Raw genomic sequence first — 23,289 nt, 5'->3', positions numbered from 1 at the left:
AGAAGTAATAATGCGGTACATCGCACCCGGGGAACCTAACGAAGAACAAGTTCTCCAAACACTTCTTGCCCACACCATCTCGAACCAGCTCACCATACTCCAGGTAGGCAGGCACATAGCACATAGCCAACGGTCTGTACTGCGACGCCTCATACACCTCCGCCGTCATCTTCGCCTTATTCCTCTGCCGTTGCGCGTGGCGTGCAGCGCGATCACTAGGATCGCCATTGCCTTTCCCTTTGACGCGCAGCAACTTTCTGTTTTCGAGATACCACTTGTTGTATGTATCGGCTAGCATTTTCGTTTCGTTCCTGGAGCCGAGGTGGAAGTACATGTGTCCATTACAGCCCTGGATGAGTGTGCGTTGAGCCCAATCCGTACCTCTTTCGATAACGGCTTTGCGGAGCGGGCCAAGAAGATGACCGTTACGCGCTGCGGATCGAACCAAGGGGTTGAGGATGGGTACGAAGTCGGGATCGACACCCGGTGGGTATTTCGCTCCTGGCAATATGAGCTTTTGCTTGCTATACATCGTTGTAATCTTCAGAGGTGCATAAGGAACAGGACAGGGCAAGGGCAGCGGACACCATCTTTTGTAATCCCAAGCTCCGGGTTTGACAGATGGCATAGTTTGGTTGGGCCATTCGAAGAGGCGAAGTCTGCATCCAGGCTCGTAGATCTGGTTTACTGATGCAGCACTTGACTCTGAAGAACTGCTGTCCCATGACTCCTCACTGAGCGCCTCACCGAATCTCTCGCGGTTGTACTCGTTCCCTGCGTCTTCGTCGTCTTCCGAGTCGGGATCACTCACAGTGTCGTCACTGACGCTTTCGTCGCGCTCTCTCCTCTCCTCTTTCTCTCTTCTTTTCTTTTGCTTAGCAACGAGCTGTGCCTTCTTCTCCGCAGCCTTTCTCTCCTCTTCCTTCTTTGCCTCCTCTATCTTTCTTTGACGTGCAATACGGGCGTCCTGTTCAGCACGCTTTCGATTCTCGTCGTCGTGCTTCAAGGCCCAAGCCATCTCTACCTTCTTCATATCCTTGCGGTAGATACTGCGCTCTTTGGCTGTTTCGACTAGCTCTTTGTAGTTCAAGTTGTCGTAGACGGAGTCAGTCTTGTTCTCAGCGCGTACTTTGTGTGTACCGCCACGTCTGTGTGATGAGCCTTGGTGAGTCTCATACGGCTCTGCAGAGCCGTGATACGGTCGCGGGTTGCGTCTCTTGGCTTTGCCTTTTGGCATCGTGGTGGCGGTCGGGTAGTGTTCAGTGAAATGTTTGTAGATGGGTAAATGCTAGTATTTCAAAAAACGAGTATTGGTTACTAGAAGCGCATACAGTGTGAGATCAATGCGGAAGTGATGCTCGAGACATTGCTACGAATACAACTGCAAGAGACCACGTGTGTTGGCCACACAAGTGTCTCTAGCGAGTCACGGGTCAAAGACATGCGAGAAGTCTGCTTTGTGAACATGACTTGGCTTTGTCTCTGTAAGCATCACCAAGCGTGGTGTCGAGTCGTTCAAAAAGTGTCACAATGCGCTGCACAGCTCGATTATACATTCGAAACAATTCATTCATAGGGTCTAGGGTATCTCACTACGGTACGTTAACTTACATGCTTTCAAGTTGATGGGAAGATGCTTACAGTTCCGACTTCTCGCCATCCTGCTTCCGCTTCTCTGCCTTGAAGTCGAAAAAGCCCTCTAGCTCCATCCACTCTGCAGTGAAGGCCATGACCAGCTTCGTCCAGTCCTCTACCGTATCCATATCCAAGTGCTCTCCGTCGTCTTCGATAGTGTGCCACACATGCGGGAAGGGCGTAGGTATCATATGCAGAATCTCGACGCCGCGAGCCATGAACGGAACATGGTCGTCCTGTACGAAGCCGCCCATGAACTGATCATTTCCCTTGTTCGCGTCGGGCAGAAACGGACGTTCGTCGCGAGGCTTCTTGTTCTCGCGCTTTGCCATCTTCGACTCGTGGTTTGGGGACGACTTCATTAAGCCTAGCTTGCGCAGGCGTGCCTCAGCAGTCGCCATGTGCTTATATGCCCAATGTGTCGTCTTGAAGTATGAGGGGACCTTTGGACCCTTGGAGCCCAGAAGGTCAAGTAGCAGGAATAGGTCGATCGAATCGAGCGGGGTGCGGTATATCGACGATGCGACATGGAACGTCGACTCCCAGTCTTCAGCGAGAGCTCTATAGATGTGTCAGCACTTGATGTCGAAGGAGGAGAAAGGTTCATACCGCGCGCCATAGAGACTGTCGCTGTCGGTCCAGCTCTTGAACGCCTCCTCGCCGTCCAGCAACAGTATCTGCACACCCTTGTGCTCTACGTCAAAGTCGTCGGGGTCGGCCGCCGCCCATTTTTTCGTCAGCGCCGCATCGATGCTGCGCGCTATATGCAAGATCATGGCGCATGGGGCCGCGCTGTCGGTCGCCCCAATGAAGCCAGTCGGCGTGTACTTGCTGTCGTAGTGGGCCACGAGAGCCAATCGTGAGACGTCCCCCTCGGAGCTACCCGGCGGATCGCGTGTCGCAATGATGTTCACAAAAGGCACTTCCTTGCCCTTGCTCACCGGTGTCGTCGACGTCGAGTTGTGCATTTCCAGCCTCCATTCCGGCAATTGCGACTTGAAGAAGTCTAGGAAATGTTGGCGTACAGCGACATTGCCTTCCGTTCCAGAGACTCTGGGGACCAGAATCGGCGCCAGCAAAGAGCCTTTCTTTATATCGAAGTCATCGCCCGGTCCCGGCAGGTGCTTGAGTGTGTGGTCGCTGAGGCCCTGGTAGGCGTATCCGAGGGACAAGAAGGAAACGAGCGACAGCAGCGCGAATGCGAACAACATGCTCGCGACTGGTCACATGAAGAACTTCGACAAAGTTAAAACACTGCACAAGATAGCTCACGACCGAGAAAGGAGCATGACGGCGCCGGTCGTTGAGTGGGCCGCTTGCAGCTGGTCGAGGGAACCGTGGCATCTCTCCGCACACGAGCTTGACCCGCTTCGGCTAGAGTTGCCGCGGCAAGCCGATCATCGCACGTGACACCGTGACATCTCAACAAGCACCATCGCAGCCCATCCACGCCCCTACACGTCCGTACAGCTTCATTGCTGAGTAAGCCTGCTGCTACGACCACCAGCGGCCAAACCTTGCCGTCGCGCAGTGACGGGATTCAGCGCATCGAGGCCTGACAAACCCCACACACGTGTGCAATTTTCTTCACGGCCGTTGACTGCAGACAGTATGCAGCCACGGCTTCTCGCCTTTGTGGCCGCTTTTCGAAGCACAGCGCCCACACTTAGAGGCACACGACCCGTCGCTCAAGCACGCCTCAATGGATACATCTGCCGGAGTTGCCAACGAAAATTTACCACAATACGCAGAGATCCCACATTACCATTACAACGGGGAAAGAAGCCCAAGTCGGCACCCGAACCAGTCGGAAAAGAGAATGAGAAGAGTAGGTAACAGCTGTACCGTAGTCGGACGACGAACAAGCAGCAACCATTGTTAACGAAGATGTCCAGTGTATGCGTCAAGACTGCTGATCTACGATGCGGGCGACGCCAGAACGACATGGATATCCTTCTGGAAAGCAATGGCCTTATTGCAGTTTGGCACAACTCTTGTCTTCGGTGTGCCTCCATTGTGGAACAACGAGAATCAACCTGATGAGAGAGTACGGAAGATGCAGGCCATAACCGGTAAGTGATGTTTGTTAATGCCTGGTGAACTGTCACGACCCGAATCTCTTTATCTACACCACTTATCTTGCCAAATCCACCGAACCAATGCCCCTCTCTCGTCGCATCGATTCGCTCTGTATCCGGCTTCATCATCCGTGGGCAAAAATCTTCCAAGTCTTGGATTTGTCCGACCCATCTGGCGCAGGTCCGAAACAGCACTCATCACGTGGTGGCGGCATTGCATTCCCTCACCCACACCCCCTTCTCAAAACCCAAACACCCAAAAGCCCCACACCACATCTAACAACCCCCAGTCGGCATCCTCGGCACCATCCCCACCCTAACCCTCGCCTACCTAACCGCCCCCTTCGTCCACCAAGTCTTCCTCCAAATCCCCACCACCGCCAACTACGCGCGCCGCTCCCGGCCCGAACTCCTCCGTTTCGCCAGGAGCCTCCGTCAGAACACCGTCGCCACCGCAAACACAAAACTCGAATTCGTGACTTTGCGAATCTTCCCCTTCCGCAAACACACCACTGCTTTCCTGCACGAACTCCGCGCTTTGCCGCCGAAAAAACTGCGTCTGGCGAACATCGAGCTGCCGAAGAGTGAAGCGTGGGTTAAGAGACAGAGGGAGAAGGGCATTTTCAAGCGTATGCTGGAAGTGATGAGTGAGCCACGGTTCAAATTCTACGTTAAAGAAGGGCGGTTGTACACGATGAAGACGGGTGTGCCGGGTGTGTGGGAAGAGGTGGCTATGAGGATCCAGGACCAGACTGTCGAGGAAGCGGAGAGGGAGAGAGTAGAGCGGGAGAATGGGAAGCGGGGTGTTGGGGCGAGGAAGGAAGTGCCAAAGAAACCGGTGGTCACGACTGTTGCGAGGCGTGGTGGGGGTGAGGCCAAGGTCGCGAGGCAAACTACGAGGAGAAAAGATTTCACTTCATGGTGAATATTAACCTTGAGGCTTGCGATCCAATATAGCAGGATAAAACGATTTGCGAAGCGAAAGAGTATATACAAGTCGTCTGTTCCCGATAGCCCCTCACCCAACTGGTTTGCTCATTTCAACAGGTCTACTGAAGCATGAGTTATGCCTGCTCCAGAACCTCTGGCTTCTCCTTCTCCATGCTGCCCTTGTGGAAGTCGGCGACGCCGTCGTCATGCACCAAACCAGAGCGCGCGAGGAGGTCGGTAAGTCCGACTTCGCGGTGAACCTCGGCCCAGCGCTCTTTCTCGCGCTCTGCGGTGCCGGCAGAGCCAAAGAGGGTGTCCATTTCTTCCTGAAATAGTCGTTAGCAAACAGCACGCATGCAGATAATCAAAGGAGGAAACTTACGAGAGAAACACCCTTGGTCTCAGGGAAGAAGAAAAAGATGAACGCAGCGCCCATAGCGGTGAAGATACCGAAGAAAATGTAGGTGCCATAACGAAGATGCGTAAGCATATCCGGGGTGACTTGACCGACAATGAAGTTGTTCATCCAGTTGGACGAAGCACCAAGCGCAATACCATATGGACGGTTAGACATGGGCCAGATCTCTGCGATGACAATCCAGGCACATGGACCCCATGAATAGCCGAAGAAGATGACAAAGAGCCACACGAAGACACAGGCAGCCCAGCCAGCACCCTGGTGGCTGGCCCAGCTGTCCTCGTAGCTGGCAGAGATACCAGCGATTATGAAGTGACAGGCTGCCATGCCGATGGCACCGCTGACGAGTACGGGCTTACGACCCAGTTTGTCGACGTACATGACTGCAGGGACTGTGAACTCGTTAGCGGGAGGAAGTCAAGTTGTATCTTACGGTGGGAACATACTTGTTGCGAGGAACATGACAATACCAACAACACCTGTGGCGAGGAGATTGATCGAGTTGCCTGATAACCCAAGGTCTTGGAAGATGCTTGGAGCATAGTACAGAATGGCATTGATACCCGTCTAAACGTTGGTTGATCAGTCACTACTCATCTTATATGTAGCTCGCACGTGGTCACTTACCCATTGTTGAAAAAACATGGTGAGCGTGGAGATCAAGACACGCTTGAACATGCCCCTAGTGGTGAAGAGACTGCCAATAGCGACGAATTGCAGTTTGAAGACCGACAACGCACTCATGTCCTGGAGATGGGGGAATCGCTCGGCCAGAGACTTCTTCTCGAAGAGACTTTGTGCGCGGATCTCGGCGTACTCAAGCTCGATGAGTTCGTGCTCCTGGGGCAGGCTTCGAAGATTGGCGAGAACACGGCGCGCCTCTGCTTCTCGGCCGTGATGGACGAGCCAACGGGGAGAGAAAGGCATGAAGATCATACCAGCACCGAGAAGCACAGCGGGAGCCAGTTGCAGAGCGAGAGGGAGAAGCCAAGCAGCTTCCTTCTGTCCGTCTCTCCCGGTGCCACCGATGTAGTTGGTGCCGTAGTCGATCCAGAAACTGATCATGATACCCAGGGTAATGCTCAATTGCTGAAGACCCACAAGCGCACCTCGTACCTCGGGAGGTGCGATCTCGGCGTTGTACATGGGGACAATCATGGACAAGGCTCCGACACCCATACCCGTAACGAAACGGCCACCGAGAATAGCATTGTGGCCTTGACCGGCGGAAGCAGTGCATTGAACGACGACACCGACCATGAAGACGGCGACGCTGACGAGAATGGCGTACTTGCGGGAGAGGATCTCAGCGATGAATCCAGAATACATTGTTCCGAACCAGGCACCGAGTTCGAGGATGGATACAAGCCAGCCCTGCTTGGAGGAGTTCCATTCAAGTGTTTCTTGATCCGCGATGTAGTCGCCCATGTCTGAGCATCTGTAAGTGACTTGCCTGTAATTGTAGTGGTGAGACGTTACTTACGTTCCTTGAAGGAGGGCATGGTCAGAACACCAGAGAAGACACCCTGGTTGTAACCATACAACAGTCCACCCAGGCAGGCAAAGCATGCGATACCAAACACTCTGGCGTTTTTGACCAGGGCCATGGGTCCCGATGCACCTGCGAGCGCTTGACGGCGAGCCAGAGCGGCCACCTCAAAGTCGCCGGCACCACCACCGACTGGAGCCATGATGACGATTCGAGTGCGTTCGTGAGTGAAAGATCGAAGTAAGGATCGTCAAAGAAGGGGACGAAGCACGAAAGTGCAGGGTTAGACAGTAAGCTTTTCGCGAAGCCCTTGACAATTGAATCCCAAGATCAGGGAAGACATGGGGAATGCAGTCCTACATATGCATTTCCATTTCGCTCGGGCGGCCACCCAAGTCAGCATACCATTGTCTCGGGTAACGGGCCTACACGCTGAGTGGTTGATGCTGCGAAGCTTTCCCATGGCGGATAAAGAGACGGTTAAGCTCCATGGCACCAACGCTTATTTCGGGCTGCGGCAGCGATTCAAGCATTGGTGGCTGTCCTGGCATTGGCGCTCCATTGCTTGTAATGTCCCGCGAGGAAGCAGGCTAGAAGCCACTGACGGCTGGGCGCACTATTGACAAGAGTCGCGGAGGGTGGAGGCGACGCGGGGAGAACGCGTTTGGGCGCACAGATGCTGAGCAATCACGGCTGAATCGACCGTTTTGTGAGATCGTTACGTGTTGGAGCTGGCACGAGACCGACCGCCTTTTCAACCTGATGCCTTTGTCTTGCGATGACCTGCTCAAGATGAATGCCATTCAGATCCGAACTTCTGGTAGATTAGCAAGCTTTGTCGTCCAGCTTGCATATCCAGAGGCATACCGAGCAGCCACCGCGCGTCGCATAAATTAACAGCGCGTATCTGCCGGTCCGCGGACGCCCATGCCGCCAGCCCCCGCCTCTTCGAGTTGGCAGCCCATGAGTGTGGAGACTCCACAGCGGGATGTTAGCGCGTCGTTTGCATTTTGCCTAAATGCTCTACCCTCGGCGTTCACATGGTGCGAAGGATCACGGCGCTGCGGCGCTGCGGTAAGATCGGAGCCTTTGTTGCCAGGTCAGTCACGGGACGCGATCGAAGAGTCGGTTCCGACCTTTATTTCCGTGACGATAGGATGAGCGAGATTTGGCCGTGAGGTAGAGCAGGCGTGTAGAGCTGATGACGCGGAGATGGCCACATGGATTGTGGGTTGAAGCGTTCGGGCCCGCTGGCTGAGGCTGCAGCCAATCACGATGAGGTCAGCAGCGACGTCATGCACTTGCCGACCTCCGATGCCATCGCCATCGTCGAGGGTGCACAGATTCCCGTTCACATGCTCCACCGCCACCTCATCGCTAAGTTACTTCCAGGATTTCGACGACATTCTGGAACTGAGACACGCAGCACCAAGGACAACAATGTTGTGCGATGCTGCAGATTGATTGCGGCGGTGCGCTAGCCCGAATGCACGTGTGTGGCTCAGCAGTCTGCCTTCCCGCGCCTTCCTGCTTTCTCATACTCATCGTCCTTTCCATCGCACTGGTTGGGGCTTTCTTTTACGTTCAAGATCCTTCGCCCCATCATTCGGCGACTACAGTCTAGGTCTTGTTGTGTGGCATATACAATCACGTGCTCTATCCCCATCTTTGGCATACTTCCCTTAGCTGGCCTTGGGGCTTCAGCTTTGTTGTTTACAGGTCAGTGGGGCAGCTTCAACGATCTTGAACAGGTGTCTTTCGAGGCTCTGCTTACCCGTTTTGTGAAGAGCTTAGGCGTCTCTGTATCGGGTTACATCGCCCCCAACGACGCCGCAGGTTTGAAGTCGTGCCACTCTTGAAGCGATACGACCAGATTCTAGCCAGCACTCACAGTTGGGGCGATCTCCTGTTTTCAAGGTCTTTCGCCCCATTTTCCGGCGACTGTAGGCAGGGTCTCATCTGGTGGCATGGTTACGTGCGGCACTTTGGCTTGTCAATTAATACGCTGATATCGCATCCGAAGGATTCTCATATACATGTGCAGAGTCACGGCGCTTGAGCAACTCACTGATAACACAGAGACACTGTCGAGTGGTGACAAAAACCACCGAATGGCCCCCTCGCCGCACGATCACATCAATTGAATCATCGGTTCGTCAAGAAGGAGGCGGCAGAGCTCTTGTAACACTCTCGGAAAGGAAGACAGTGCACATATTCGACCCATTCTGATACAATTGTTCAATCCACATTGGCGCATATTGCTGATTATCTCGCCTTCGAAGACGCGGCAAAAGCTTCTGTGTGAGACCTTCGACCAAAACCGCGACGGTGTCGGTCCTCCGTCTCCATATCTAGTTGCATCACCCCCAGAAACGCTGCAGTCCTGACTTAGCGCCCTCATTGAACCCTTACGATCGGCTCACCATTGTTAATCAACGGCGGCGGCGAGGGTTTTGGGTTGAGACCTGTACAGCTTCTGACGTGGAAACCCTCAGTGGCCCCGATCGAAGAGCTTTCATCTTGGTGAAGGGGTGCAGTTGACCGGTAAGCATGCGTCCAGTTCTCAGATATAAGAGCCATGTTTGGCAATGTATCTGTGTCTCTCGCATCCTCAGAAACATTATACTTTGCAATCCACACTACAATCACCAGCACCCATAGATCACACTCACGGCCTGAAGACGGAGATGAAGCTACTTCAAGCACTATCTCTCGTATTGATTCTACGCAGGGTTCACGCATCCTTGCCCTACGGCCTTCCTGATCTTGGTCAGTGGGGCCTGATGTATTACTGGATGACTGACGACTAATGAATGTGCAGACGAAGACCGTTTGGTACCAAGGGATCTTCAACCACCTGCTTCCAACCCTTCCAGCACCGGTATCGTTCCCTCTGGAGCACCTACATCTTCGCTAGGAACCGCCTTTTCGACTATTCTTGGCACATCGACGACGTCTTCCACCAGAGTTCACCCGTCTCCAGGCACAGCGCCGGTAGTTGTGAGCTCTCTCGTCATCCCATCGATAGCAACCTCTTCCAACTCTTCGAGCGCTTTTGGTCGCTCTAGCTTGAACAGTTCTAGCGTCGTATACGCCAGCACGATCAGCCTGACTGCAACGAGCCAGCTTCCCACTGTCGTACCAACCACTGGCGGGATAGCTCCCAATTCCTCTTCTACAACTCTATCAATTGGTCCTCAGCCATCATCGTTTCACTCGTCCGCTGCTCCATCATCCGCTTCTCAAAGTTCACAAAGTCTCCAAAGCTCGCAATCCTCGAATTCGCTCTTCACCTCTTCAACACTAGCGCGATCATCGTCGAACTTTGCACTACCGTCACTTACATCTGCCACGCCCACCCCGAGTCTTGTAACGACCACTATCACGGCTTCCAACGGTGCACCAAGCACAGTTGTCATCACTGCCAGTCAGCAACCTCAGACCAGCAAGGTTGGGACCATGTCTTCGAACCAGCCATCGCAAGCTTCTACTGCCCCTGCGTCTCTTCCATCTGGTACTAGTCTCGAAGCTGTCATTGGTGGCATTGGCTACAGTCTTCCCTCCTCGGATGAAGACTCAATCGAAGTAATGCTGCTTGATGGCTCCGTTGCACAGCTCTTTGCCGGCAGGATCATCATCGGAGATCAGACTGTGACCTTACCCTCGGACTTGAGCAGCGAGACCACGCTCCCTGGGGGTATCAGTGCCAAGCCTGCCGAAGCTACAACACCTGATGAGGACGACAATGACAATGACGGCGGTGGTGGGGTCGGTGGCCTTTTCGGTGCGCTTGGAGGCATTGCAAAAGGTGCGACATCCGCGCTCGGTGGAGCTATCGGTGGTGTGGATGCCGTCACGTCAGGTGCCCTGGCGTTTGCTGGAGGGACAGCTGGTGCTATCTCAGGTCCACTTAAAGGAGCCATTGGTGACACGGGCAAGTTTGTTTCCTCCTTGAACGGTATACAGAAGTCGTTCCCCGGAAACGAGCTCACGAAAGGTGCTTTCGACACCTTCACCCGTGCCCATCAACTCGCTCGTCAGTCTTTGAACTGGATGAAGTCGACGCAGAACTTAGCTCAGAACTTTGGCGACTTATCATCCGACGTCCAATCCAAAGTCATGTCAGGCGCGGGCGAGTTCGTAAAGGCTGGTGGTACTTTAGCTCAGTGCAAAACTGCCATGGAGGCCTTTCAGGACTTTCCTTGGGAAGACGCCGAAGTACCGAGTCAGACAGCGCAGCCTAGTGCGACAGACAAGCCTACCGAAACAGCCTCGACGCAGAGTACCAAGGGGACTTCCACCGCGCAGACCACCTCTCTGCAGTCGACTACAGACTTGACCTCCACGACACAGAGGACGAGCTCTACTGTTACTTCGAGCCAGATATCGTCATCTAGTAGTGAGACGCCGACACCCACCGCCAGTTCTGTACAGTGGTACCATATCGCTAGCAAGCACGATACGCCTTGGGAGAAGTTCAAAGCCCTGATCGACACACTTGACGGGGTCGAGAACTCATTAGTCAGATGGGACTACATCGGAAGTTATATGTTCGTTGCAAAAATGAATGCGACACAAGCAACAGAAGTCTATGAGTCTCATGACTTCATCAAGTGGATTGGTATCAACGATGGTGGACCCCCGGATGAGGAGTCAGAACAACAAGCGGAAGAATTCCGAGCCGTCCGTACAACTCAGTCCATCGGTGATTCAGAGCTAGCGCCACAGTACCGTCCAACATTGCACAACTCGTTCTCTCGTACTGTCGTACCACGGGCCTTAGGTAGTCCGGTTCCGAACGCTCCTTGGTGGAAGAAAGCGCTTTCGGCTCCACCTCCACGCCCCGGTCAAAATCCTCTTACGCCAGACAACTATCCGGACTATCTGGCCGACGACACTGGTGGAGCAGGAACCACCATATATGTACTTGATGCTGGCTTTGACCCCTTGTTACCTGTATGTACGAACAATATGTTCTCGACTGTGGCTAATAAACTCAGGACTTTCTCTTGAATGGTAGGACTATCACAACGCACACTACCCCAAACATCCATACTATACCGAAGCCTATCTTAGATGCAGGCCGTGCCTTTGAGGAAAAAATAGAAGGAAATAGCCATGGCACAGCGTAAGCTTTATGGAAACATTTGATGTTCAAACGCTGATTTCACTCAGTATGGCAGCCCTCGCTGGCGGTGTGAACACAGGAGTGTCACCAAGGGCTGACTTGCATCTCCTCAAGGTCAAGGGACAGTACAAACAGAGCCATTACAACGATGCTAATCCTGATCCGGCCACAATAATAACCACGAAGCATGTCCCATCCTCTGTTCTATATCGGAGCAATCACGTCATCAATGATGTCAAAAGAAGGAAAGGCGTCAGCAAGGCCGGTGGTTCCGATGTGAAGTCTGTCGTCAATATGTCATGGGGTGAGTGAACCTTCGCATTTATGATTCATTTCATGCATGAACCTTGCTGAAGTTGTACACAGGTATCAGCGTCAGCGTTTGGGAGCCCTATCCCGACAAATTGCAGGAACTGGAACAACTTTGCGAGGAATTCCTCCAGTTTTGCAGGAACGAAAAGATTCCTGTCGTGGTCGCCGCAGGCAATCGACCCACTACCAGCGACGTGAATCGGAACCTACCGCACAAACTTTCCACGCCCGAGGATACTATGATCATTGTTGGGGGCGTCGATGAAGCAGGTCGGGTCATTCCAGAGATGATAGATGACTCTGAGGGCCTTGTTCATGTGTACTCACCCGGCAAGAACATCGAGACTCCCGTCAACGGCGTGAGTGACGAGCTAGGTCTAGGCACCAGCCAAGCCGCCGCTATCGTGGTATATGTCCTACTTCTCTATCACGACGCAGACACTAACTTCGTACAGTCTGGTCTTATCGCGTATTACAATGGCTTGCCTAACCTGGACCAAGGGTTGGCAGGTGCCAATGGTGGCTTCTTGGGAGCAAAAGGGTGGGTCGTTTCCCACGCTTGGCCAAGATCCTCTCCAAACTCCGACATCAATGTTGTGTACAATCTTGCGAGGGGTGATCCGGTTCACAGCGATCTTTCGTGTGTACAGCGTCGCGATAGATACGGAAAACGACAAGATGAGGGTCTTTGCTCGCTATCATCTATCTCTGCAACATCTCTGAGGTGAGTTGGTCATGCGTTGGTCAAGGGAAATTCACTAACGACGTCAGCTCATCTGGCATGCGGTCAGCTTCTTCTACCAGCGCTAGCAAACCCATCACCACTGCCAGCTCTTTCACAAACGACCAACCTTTCGCAACCAGCGACTCATTCTCGACTAGCAACTCCTCTTCTACCAGGACAGGGCACAATTCCATTGCTAGCTCCACCCAGCTGTCCATTACATCGCTCGAATCTGACGGTTCGTCCGCTACACAATCTCTCCAATCTTCAGCAACGCCATCACCCACGCTAGCTCCGACCGCCACGGCCGTTGACAACTGTGTTATGTGTCGAGTTGAGCTTGGTAAATGTTTCGACAAGTGTGACCCGTTCGATAACGATTGTGTCGACATATGCAACTGTCTCACAAAACATTCGGACAAGCATTGTAAGCTTTGCAATGAAATTACGACTTGTCCTCCAAGGCCAACATCCACGGCGGCATCTACGCCTACGCCTACGCCTCTTACCCCTGAAGAGATCAAAGCAGCTTGTGATAGCTGCCAGGGCGCTGTGAATGTGTGTATCAACAGCTGCGGACCATCTCGCTTTTTTTGCACGAAGGAATGCAAGTGCACGGAGAAGAAGAATAATCCCAACTGTATCGATGGCGGGGGTTGCGACGTTGAATGTGACGACTAGTTGGGGTTGGGCTGGTGGATTATGAGCATGCTCGGTCACAGCCTATGGCCGCAGGCGGCCCGGCGTGTGTTGTGTTCTGCGACCATTCATGGCGTAGGGCTGGTATGCTCATCATTGATGGAAGCTTGAGTTCTTGCGTCGTCTCTTTCATTACGTTTGGTTCCGTTCCTTATCTGACACTCGCTACATCTTGTATTTCTGCTTCATGCGCTTCCGTTCGCTGCTCATCTCGTTTCGTACTCACAATACTGTCTTTACAACAATAAATTCGTTCCAGGGCTCTCTTGAAGCGCGTAAGGGTCATGTGTGTTGGTCGTCGCTCTCGCTTCACGTTGATGGATGCTTCACCATGAAACAGTTGGCCAGATACTGTGTCCACAACTGGTACTCTTTCAATTCCATCCTACAATACCCTCCGCTAAAGTCAAAGGTTGCTGTGTTGACCCTGTCATGACCGAGATCCTTCTCCCGATAATTCCTTTATCACCGACACCGAGGTGCAGTTTCTCTGGTAATTGCATGAAACCTCTTTGTGGTGACTCTATTTCGAAAGAGTACAAAGCATCCAATGCACCTTGTTGCCTTGACGAGCAGAGATCACCGTCACAACTAATAGCATCGTCAGCATTGCGCTAGCTCATTGGAAGGACGCAACCGTGACGGACTGAACTCACTGTATGACCAGCCGGTGGCTATCCTGTTGCAAAACGTCGTCGAGCCCTTGGCATTCAACGTTGGTGCCGCGTTTTGACAGTGGGTTGGTAAAGAATAGAACCATCTCTTGTTCTGGATGTGTGCGTGCTAGGTGGGATGTTGGTCGCAGTACTGCTATCGAGCCTCCTTGACTGACGCGCGTTGAGCTGCCGTTGCACATTGCTAGACTCTGGTGAAGGAGACCTAACGGATACAGAGAAATAAATTCGGCCTTTCAACAGTAGAAAAACGACGACGGAAGAGCGTGGTTGGGTGAATGGACAGTGTGTAAGTATACGAGGGTAGGAAGTCAAGCCTGAGGTCTATCGGCGCCGAGGGGTAGGAAATTGCGAGCGAATGATTGTCGATGGTAGCAGAGATGCAAAGGCTTTGTAGTCTACGCACTGTTTCAGTGACATGTGTTGCAATGTTTGAGATTTGAGAGTGAATGCGTGTCTTTGAGCAAGTTTCGGAAGAGTACCCGATTGGTCAAGCTCGGGCGCTAAGATCCACCATGGTGCTCTTCAGTGAAGGTATGTATGTATGTCAAGTTGCGATCGCAAAACCATCATATCATTCACATCGTTTCGTGCTGTCCCTACATGAGGTCTCCGCCCGCTTACATGGACGCCTTGAGCACGCTGAAAGCATCGGCGCGCGATCCTCGGTAACGCTCCTCCGCCGTCTTCCAGTTGATGACATTCCAGATGTTTTTCACGTATGCAGCTTTGCCGTTCTGGTACTGGAGGTAGTATGCGTGCTCCCACTGCATGTCAAATTAGTCGCCTGTGGCCTCAAGGGTCGAAGAGCCAGCAACTCACCATATCAACACCGAAGATCGGAACTTCACCCTTGCCAACGACAGGGTCTTGATCCTTGGTCGTCACAATAGACAGCCGCTGCTCTTTGCCCATGTCGGTCTTGATCAGCCAGCCCCAACCACTTCCCTGAATGCCGAGCAGAGCGGCGTTGAAGGCTTCCTTGAACTTGTCCTCGTCACCCCATGTCGCCTTGATCTGCTTGAGCAGCTCAGGAGCAGCGGAGCTCTTGGCCTCATCCGAGCTTGCAGGTGCGAGGTTCTGCCAGAAGAGGGAGTGGTTGATGTGTCCGCCTGCGTTGAACTTGATTCCCTGTTGTATGGAGACCTGCGAGGTGATGTCCGAGGTAGAGACAGCTTCGGCCTGGGTCTTGAGAAGACCGTTCAAGTTCGTAATGTAGGTTTGATGGTGCTTGCTGTGATGCAGCTCCATGATCTGGGCGGAGATGTGCGGTTCCAATGCCTATGAACTATGAGCATACTGTGCGTGGGGTAATAAAGTCATCTCAGGCTATACTAACATCGTAGGCATATGGTAGCGGAGGAAGCGTGTATTGGGGTGCAGACATGGCGCCAAATTCGAAGGGTTGTTGTTCTGAAGCAAAGACTGTGGATGTAGAGAGAAGAGGAAAGAGAATGGTTGGGAACGTCGATATGCCCCGCATCGTGCCTGCCCCTCACGCAATCGATTCGTATAGAAGCCGGGTACGTTCGTCAGACTGCCAGGCCGTCACCAACAGGGTGCTCTGGATGTATGCTGCCCAATTGGGTCTAGTGCACTAGAAACTGCCTCAATTGAGCGCGATGCCACTCAAATGCTCCACTATGTCCGTACTGGAATCGAAACACAGGTAGACGATGTATAGACTGACGTTGTATTTATTTTTTGCAGCAATACCTGCTGATCTGACAGAGAAGAACGTGCGATAGCCAGCTACAGGTAGCTGCTCACGTGTGAGTAGCTTCAATGGCGAGGCAGCAAACAGGAGACGATGCTAATGCTCGCATCAGTGACGGACTAAAGTTAGCACAGCTCTTGTTGCGCAACCTGACGGAGATACGATGTGACGAATGCGCGGTGTTGAGTGGGAGATGAGGAAGGGAACGGCAGTACGTGTTGTTCCGGTCGGACCCCGGGGATTCCAAAGTTGACGCCGTTGTGAAACACGATCTAAGCCCGGTTGAGCTTAGCTTGATGCCGTGATCATCACAAATCGATTGATACTGTGGACGAAGAACGCAACTCTAGTGCAATGGTTGTACCAACGAGGCTACACATGCCTCTCGTTGGCGAGCGATATCGCTACAGCGGCAGATGCCTCAGCACATGCCTTTGTAGTCCCTCCGTCTCAGCTTCAACTGCGCATTCGCTCGCAGACCATGCCTCCTGTCTCCTCTTTCAGCGTCGACATCCCTGTCCTCAGCTAACAGCATCTGCCTCTTTATAGCTGCTTCACTTTCCGTCGTGAGAGTACCACACCTGCACCCATACCTCATGCGCGACAATCTAGCTCTCTTTCTCTTCTTCCACATTTTCCTGCCTTCTACCCAGTCAAACTCGAAGCATTTCGCCTCCATATCCTCTGCGACTAACTCTATTACTTCGTGCGGGTCGGTAGGGGCAACCATGTGGGTGAAGCGCATGTGCCTGGTCTCGATCGTGCTACAACCCAGTGCCCTCATTTGGTCGACGAAACGAGGAGGCGGTGATTGAGCACGATCACACCGATCACGGGCCGGCGCCCTGTGCTTTCTGGTTTTACCGATGCCTTTCACTTCTTCTTCACGGGCAGGACTCTCCCAACAATCGAGCATGACATATGTGTCCTGCCCCAGCGTAACAAGTTCGCCGTGACTATCACTCTCGAGGAGCACAAAGCCGCCAAGTTTCCGTTGATTAATAAACGGGCTGTGTCTCCCAGTGCACATCGCCATGCTCGGACTGGACTCGATCTGATCGCGTTGCTTCTCGGTGAGCTTGCCCGGAAAATGCGTCAAAGTGACACTTGGCCAGCATCGAGCTAGCCGGGCGCCTCTAGAGTAGCAACCGGGGTTGTTATACTGTATGATCTTTGTTTTTACTATCGAGGATGACAGCAGCCCCGGCTTTTGATGGAGATGGCGATGTCTGTCCATCACGACATGCGCATCGTAGGCAGACTTGTGGGTCCAGGATATCCAGAGGTATAGTTCAGACGGCTGCTCTAGAACGCGACTCCAGTCACACTCTTGTACCCCGTCACACCTCTTCAGATCAATGAGAGCCAGAATCACGGTACTCCATAGTTGATTGGACTGTGAGCTTGCGTAATGTATGCTTTCTGGCGCGGTGATTGTGATCCATTTGCATACATTCCTGGTGATGTCGGGATCGCGTGTGTCGGACATTGTTGAACGTTAGCAATTAGGCTGGTGTCTGAGAAAGCTGTTGCAATGGGAAGTGTTGTCAGCTGCATGGATACATATGCGTGTGCTAAATATTTTCGCAACCGGTGGTACCAAGGTACACGCGCATGTTGGTACCCGCGATCATGAGCAGTTTGTGCGCTACCAGACTCGTCAGCCAATCAGGTGGTAGATATGTGACTCGCATCTGTAGTTCGCACATTTGGACCTCATCATTGGATGGAAGCCGGCCTAGGTCTTCAGCTCGGAAGTCGTCACCTATGTCACCTCTTATTCCAAAACAAGAATCCTGGGGTCATCTCATCGAGCGTTTGAGCGTTGGTCAGACTTTTTGTGAGACATTGACAACTGTAATACCATGACTTCCATGAAAGTACGTTCTACCCATGTCTTTTATCCAGTTAAACAGATTACCATTGATGATATCTCGCCTTTTGCGGCAAACCACTCGAAATTGTTCATTTCCAATCTGACGCACACATGCTGGAAAAGAGCTGAAGTGATGGTTTAGAACGACTTATTGTATTCATATAAAGCTATCCTTATGCCTCGCGGGTGCATTGGAACGAAGAAATAGAAGTGACTGAATAGGTCAAGGACATGAAAGACGCATCATCGTGAAGTTGCATTGCGAGAAGTAAACGAATTGTTCAAGAGAATCAATACGGCAGATGCATCGCTTCCAGTGCTAAAATAGTCCCACCTTCTCACGATGTGTTGCTCCGGTGACGAGCTGATCCGGCGGTCCAGTCCCAGTAATAGCTCTCCTTGAAAGGGTTAACGCTAAGCCAATAAGCGAATGCAGCAAATGCATAGGGCTCTGGTGCAGTCGTTATATCTCTAGCGGGCTTTATTTGCAATTTAGGCGGCGGGTTAGCGTATCTAAGTATATTGAGCGCTCCGTCTAGTAAGATAGTTAGATAATTTCTTGAACGCTGGGATATTGCATGATACATACACGCCATTTTCGATGCGCCTCCCACTTCAACTTGATCCGGTGTAGTTTCGGAACCCATGACAGCATGCACTGCCTCGTGGACGAATGTCAAGACTGTAGGTTGTCGATCTTGAATTTTGGCCAATGGCGTCACAGGTCCATTTGTCTGGTGGATCGAATGAGAGGAAAATGCTTTGGTCGTTTGAAAGGCGGAACGACAGAATGTGACCGTTAGTCTTTTCTTATTTGACTGTGGAAAGCGTGTTTCGGGACCTTCGGGCGAGTAATCGTACGTGAGACCCAGAATTCTGCCTGAATTACACAGATGTCGATGTGGATTTGAGTGAGTTTGCTGTTCGGGTTCGGAAGAAGGCAAGGAATGCGTTATTGACGTCGAAGCGTGAGGGTAGTTTCTCGGAAAAACGCTGTCCTTTCTTTATCGTCATCGGTGGTCAGGTTAGTCAACATGTAATTAGAACATTCGACTCGCATTTCGTTCTCGAGATCTGCTTACACACTCTGAACGCTCGGTTGTGATATGTATGAACATAAAGGAATGCCTTCAGAAAGCTGCTGTTTAATGTGCTGCCGCTAGTATTTAGAGACAAGGTCTGTTAGGCTGTGACTAACTTTGAAAGACCACCGCTTCCGATGTTCCAATCGCCACAACGTACACGCCCAAAGTCACTGGCGAAAACGCCTTGAGTTCTGGCGTGAAGCCCAGAAGCGATGATGGAAAGCTATGCGCGTAGCTTCCATACGGGCGCGATGTGGTGGCCTATCAAGTGCACCAATACTTCAGCTCCAATATCCACTCAAGCCAGCTCCAGTTCAATCAGCGAATCCAGACTATGCGGATGCCGCCAAACCCCCATCACCTTCAACCCCGCGCCTTCATACATCCTGCGATGCTCCTCTTCCGTCCGGTGTCTTGCCCCCAGACTAGCCATAAGCTCCCAGTCCAGACACGCTACCACGCATTAGCGACCCATAGCAATACATCCGGTGAAGAACTTACTCTGCACCCAATGCGCACCCTGATCCGGCACGACGAAGTCGTTAACGAGAACCTTTGAATACCCCTTCGTCATCGCCGGCACAATCGCTTTCAGAATCTGGGAGTTGACGTCGTTGTTCCAGTCCTGGATGATGGAATGCAGATAGTACGCCCGCGCACCCTTGACAGGCTGCTCCGTCATAAAGTCGTGTGGCATAGCCTGCGCACCAAGCCCTAGCTTCGCAAGTTCAACGATCTCAGGTCTATCCTGCAACACCAGCGCCCCTGGTAGCCTCCCTTCAAACGCCTCCCTCAGCCCCTCAACATCATGTCCAGACCCACCCCCAACATCAACAAGAAAAGGCTTCCCCTCCTCCGCCCCATCAATCAACCTCTCCTGCACCGGATAGTAATCACTCGCAAACCACCTCGGCCGCCCCTTACTCCAGCTCCCCATCATGCTAGCAAACCGCCTCCCCATCTCAGGATTGTGCTGCTGCATGTACTCAAAGTAATGACTCCCCTTACAACCATACGTATGCTGGAACGGCGCATCAAGACCGCTGTCAGGACACTTCCAGTCCCTGGCTTCGAAATAAGATTTCATGGAGTGGTGCACAGGCTGAAAGTCCTCCGCGATAAACAAAATAGAGTCTTGGTATGCTTGCTCGGCGAAAGCACGGGAGGTGGGTGTATTGGCGAAAGTATCAGAGCCGGTCTCGCGGACTGTGCCCATGGCGGCGAGGTGTCGCAGCATGCGTGCGACGATGACGGGGTCGACGTTTTTGGAGCAGTTTTTGGAGCAGTTCTTTGCGATGGAGTGGCTGCTGGCTCCGGTTTCTGGGATAGAGTGCATGGCTTGGAAGAGGTTTACTTCGACGGCAAGCCAGAGCGTGGTTAGGTGGGTGGGTTGGGCCCAGAGTATGTCCAGCATGTTTTCAGATGGGTGGCTGGCTTCTGCGATGAGGCTACGGCATGCGTCTAGTAAGCCTTCTCTTGCGCCGCTTTCGCCATTTTTGAAGCCGGTGCTGAGGGAAGCGATGTTGTCGAGCAGGGAGAGAGCAGCTTTGCTTGGGGTTGGATCGGCGGCCATGATTAAGTCTGGGGAAATCGAGGGTCGCAATGATTAGGAGGAAAGGAGCACCAGCCTTGCGTTCTTATTGTCGCAACAAGTTGTCGGGATGCTAATCCAGTCGCACCACACGTGTGCCCCTCATTGTTCGGACGAACCTGTACCGAACTGTTATCAGCACAGCACCTGAGCACGGCAGGTGGCACCTGCAAGGCGTACTAGCGAGGCTGTGGGCTGCATGATGACCTCAGTCCAAGACCCCAGATCCTGGACGTTTTCCGTGTTGTGCCCACGCTGGTGATCCTTCTATCCTTGCGTCAGCCACTCCACCAGCTAGCCTATCCTGACCCCAGTGTGACCGCGATAGAATCGTTTGTAATCATGTCGCACCAACAAGACGTCGAGGCGCAACATCCACCTGTACAAACGGATGCTGCCTAGCATTCCGCAGCGGCAGATTCGGGGATTGACGCTGGCTCGTCATCTGGATTCGATCAAAATAATAAAGGGGAGCATGACTTGAAGCCCAAGATTATACGAGCGAAGCCAATTGATGATGGGTGAGTCAATGATTGAGACGTCGTAATATCGGGGTATCATTTGAATCATAAACTAACTATCTTTTTGACCTTACGTGGTCTTTTGCCGCTTCTTCGCTTTGGAAAGCGCCGATGTTATAGCAGCGAGCTCTTTCTCCACCACCTCATCGTCTTCGCTTTTGTCATTATCGTCGGCTGCTTCGTCAACGTCGGCGGCTTCTAGTGTAGTGCCACCTTCTTCGTCGTCGTCCGATACCTCTTCCTCATCATCGTCCTCGCCATCCACTTGTAGGCCGTCTTCGTCACTGAAACCACTAAAGTCGCTATCGAAGTCGGACTCATCTTGTTTTGCACCAGCCTTCTCACCGGCCTCACTCTCACCGCCTCGCTTCCGCTTCTTGCTCATCTCACCGAGCTTGCCTTCGCGCTTCACGTTGATGGGTCCGCTGGCTGATTCCTCGCCCTCCTTGTATGGTGGTGGAGTGAACCAGGGAAGCTTTCCTCTTATCCAGTCGTTCAAGACCATCTTCGCAGCGCCATCAATATCAGCTTCACCGCCCTTCAGCAGACGACCGCTCTTGCGGCACAGGTTTTCCAGAAAAGCGACAGCATCGCCCTTGTAGTCTGAGTCTTTGATATCATAAGTTCGCTGGAGATGTCGCGGTTGCACCCGCTTCAGAACCTCTTCGATGTATTGTGCTGGGTACTCGACGTTCTCGACACGTACACTACCGCGAAGCAGCAGATCCGTATCGGTGTCGTTCTGGTTTGGTGGAACAATACCAGGACAGTCGATCATGTAGATGCGCTTCATCAGGGTAATATATTGCCAGACCTTGGTTTCACCGGCGATAGGCGCAACGACGCACACCTTCTTCTTTCGCAGAGTGTTGATGATGGACGATTTACCGGTGTTCGGGTAGCCAACCATACCCACGGAGACCTGTTTACGGTCGCTGTGGAGAGAGCTGAACTGGCGGAGAAGGGCGATCAAAGAACCCTTACCGAAACTGTTGTTGATGGAGGCGTGGAAAGCGAGAGTCGGGAACTCTTTGCTGAGATGACGAACCCATGCAGCCTGTCAAGTGTCAGTGCGTGGTCATTGACTTGACATGATATAATGCGTCGACGACGGAATGTGCGAAATATTACTAAGAGTACCGCCATGAAGCTGCGAGTGCAGAGACGGTCCTCAACTCAAACAAATCACGCGTGACTCTATTGATCGGCAACCAAGACGGTTACCAATCGACCCGCGATCAAGACGATCTTAGGCCAGCGAGCCACTTTTGCTCTTCCCAACTTGTAACAGAACCGTATTCATGGAATAGGAAAAGGTCCTTGACTTAAGGAGGGTGTGATTGGTGTAGGGGGTACAGAGGGGGTGTGAACTTACAGCAACCTTGGAGGGAACAAGATCGACCTTGTTGAGCACAAAGACTAGATGCTTGTGAGGTGCCTCGGTGCGGATGTACTTTTCGACGGAGCGGCAGCGGGTACCGTCAGGGTCACGGGCGTCTAGGACATGGAGAATGACATCGGAGGAATCAATGACCTGGAGTATGTTAGATATGGCTTGCGAGAGGCGATGCTTGTAAGCTTACCTTGTACAGCTCGTTCCAGATACGCTTCGACGTGCCCTTCATGAAAATGAACTCGCGCGCAGACGTAAGCTCGCCGTTGGGGTTGTCGGCGAAGGACTCGTTCTGCTCTGCCTCGCCAGACGTGCCCGACAGCAGCTTGGCGTTCTCGAGGCGCTCCACGTAGGTCTCGTGCATGCTTCCTGTGCGACCAGCCAGATCCTCAATGGAGCTGAAGTCGAGCTTCGGGCGCTTCCGTTGAGCCTTGGGGCCGAAAGTCTCTGAGAAAGGCTGGCTGCCGACGGCGATCTTGGCCGCGTGCTGTTTGAGGCCTGGGATCTGTCCTGGTGTCTCGATCAAGCTCATGGGGAGCTTGTTGCGCTTCATCAGGAACGTGGTCGGGTCCGAGGACTGCGCCTCCACGGCCGAGCGGAAGCTGTCGAGGGCATCTTGCGATATCACTCGCGTGTTGTTAAACCACTTCCTGTTGGGCTCGACGCGGGCGACAGGTGCAGCGCGGTTCTGGTAGACGGCGGCTTTGGTAATGTCTCCCTTGGCATTGCGCTCCGCTGTGCCACCTGTAAGGCGCTTGAGGAGCTTGACCTTCTTCGCATCACTGCAAAACTGTCAGTATACCTGTACATAAAGACCCTGGCGCAAAAAGATTGCGCGACGTACCGGTAGAAGTTAGCGCCCTTGGTTTTGACATTGCCCATGCCATCGCCCGTCTTGCCCTCGCGCTCCTTGCGGTTGTACTCTTTCTTCTGGACACCCATGGCGACTGCTTCCTGTGGTGTTGGCGGGTTGGGAAGAGTGAAGAGTAGAGTTCGCGAGACATGGGCAACTTTTTTTG

The 23,289-nt window shown here is 52.7% G+C and overlaps 8 protein-coding genes across 8 annotated transcripts; 2 read left to right on the top strand and 6 right to left on the bottom strand.

Annotated features, from left to right (window-relative positions):
• Window positions 1-93: 93 nt before the first annotated feature.
• Window positions 94-1,237, bottom strand: J4E86_011031 (uncharacterized protein; the record flags this gene model as incomplete). Its single annotated transcript, XM_051451525.1, has 1 exon — window positions 94-1,237. A coding segment is annotated over one exon (1,144 nt), but the record flags the coding sequence as incomplete, so codon positions are not given.
• A 400-nt stretch (window positions 1,238-1,637) lies between these two features.
• Window positions 1,638-2,846, bottom strand: J4E86_011030 (uncharacterized protein; the record flags this gene model as incomplete). Its single annotated transcript, XM_051451524.1, has 2 exons — window positions 1,638-2,196; window positions 2,245-2,846. The coding sequence occupies 2 exons, from the start codon at window positions 2,844-2,846 to the stop codon at window positions 1,638-1,640; spliced, it is 1,161 nt and encodes a 386-aa protein (XP_051297393.1).
• A 755-nt stretch (window positions 2,847-3,601) lies between these two features.
• On the top strand, window positions 3,602-4,638 carry J4E86_011029 (uncharacterized protein; the record flags this gene model as incomplete). Its single annotated transcript, XM_051451523.1, has 2 exons — window positions 3,602-3,707; window positions 4,004-4,638. 2 exons carry the CDS (start codon window positions 3,602-3,604, stop codon window positions 4,636-4,638), a joined length of 741 nt encoding a protein of 246 aa, XP_051297392.1.
• Window positions 4,639-4,777: 139 nt separating this feature from the next.
• On the bottom strand, window positions 4,778-6,752 carry J4E86_011028 (uncharacterized protein; the record flags this gene model as incomplete). The annotated part of the gene is made up of 5 exons (XM_051451522.1): window positions 4,778-4,969; window positions 5,026-5,453; window positions 5,508-5,628; window positions 5,689-6,491; window positions 6,545-6,752. 5 exons carry the CDS (start codon window positions 6,750-6,752, stop codon window positions 4,778-4,780), a joined length of 1,752 nt encoding a protein of 583 aa, XP_051297391.1.
• A 3,257-nt stretch (window positions 6,753-10,009) lies between these two features.
• On the top strand, window positions 10,010-12,718 carry J4E86_011027 (uncharacterized protein; the record flags this gene model as incomplete). The annotated part of the gene is made up of 5 exons (XM_051451521.1): window positions 10,010-11,506; window positions 11,551-11,566; window positions 11,627-11,678; window positions 11,726-11,982; window positions 12,045-12,718. 5 exons carry the CDS (start codon window positions 10,010-10,012, stop codon window positions 12,716-12,718), a joined length of 2,496 nt encoding a protein of 831 aa, XP_051297390.1.
• A 1,989-nt stretch (window positions 12,719-14,707) lies between these two features.
• Window positions 14,708-15,474, bottom strand: SOD2 (Superoxide dismutase [Mn], mitochondrial; the record flags this gene model as incomplete). Its single annotated transcript, XM_051451520.1, has 3 exons — window positions 14,708-14,854; window positions 14,910-15,368; window positions 15,427-15,474. 3 exons carry the CDS (start codon window positions 15,472-15,474, stop codon window positions 14,708-14,710), a joined length of 654 nt encoding a protein of 217 aa, XP_051297389.1.
• A 3,589-nt stretch (window positions 15,475-19,063) lies between these two features.
• On the bottom strand, window positions 19,064-20,338 carry J4E86_011025 (uncharacterized protein; the record flags this gene model as incomplete). Its single annotated transcript, XM_051451519.1, has 2 exons — window positions 19,064-19,218; window positions 19,267-20,338. The coding sequence occupies 2 exons, from the start codon at window positions 20,336-20,338 to the stop codon at window positions 19,064-19,066; spliced, it is 1,227 nt and encodes a 408-aa protein (XP_051297388.1).
• A 609-nt stretch (window positions 20,339-20,947) lies between these two features.
• On the bottom strand, window positions 20,948-23,212 carry NOG2 (GTPase required for pre-60S ribosomal subunit nuclear export and maturation; the record flags this gene model as incomplete). Its single annotated transcript, XM_051451518.1, has 4 exons — window positions 20,948-21,934; window positions 22,253-22,411; window positions 22,461-23,052; window positions 23,115-23,212. The coding sequence occupies 4 exons, from the start codon at window positions 23,210-23,212 to the stop codon at window positions 20,948-20,950; spliced, it is 1,836 nt and encodes a 611-aa protein (XP_051297387.1).
• Window positions 23,213-23,289: the final 77 nt, after the last annotated feature.

Source organism: Alternaria arbusti, assembly GCF_024043155.1.
Source record: "Alternaria arbusti strain BMP 1465 chromosome Unknown scaffold_28, whole genome shotgun sequence".
Taxonomy (NCBI): Eukaryota; Fungi; Ascomycota; class Dothideomycetes; order Pleosporales; family Pleosporaceae; genus Alternaria; species Alternaria arbusti.
Note: the sequence above shows the minus strand (reverse complement) of the source record. Positions and strands in the feature narration are given on the sequence as shown.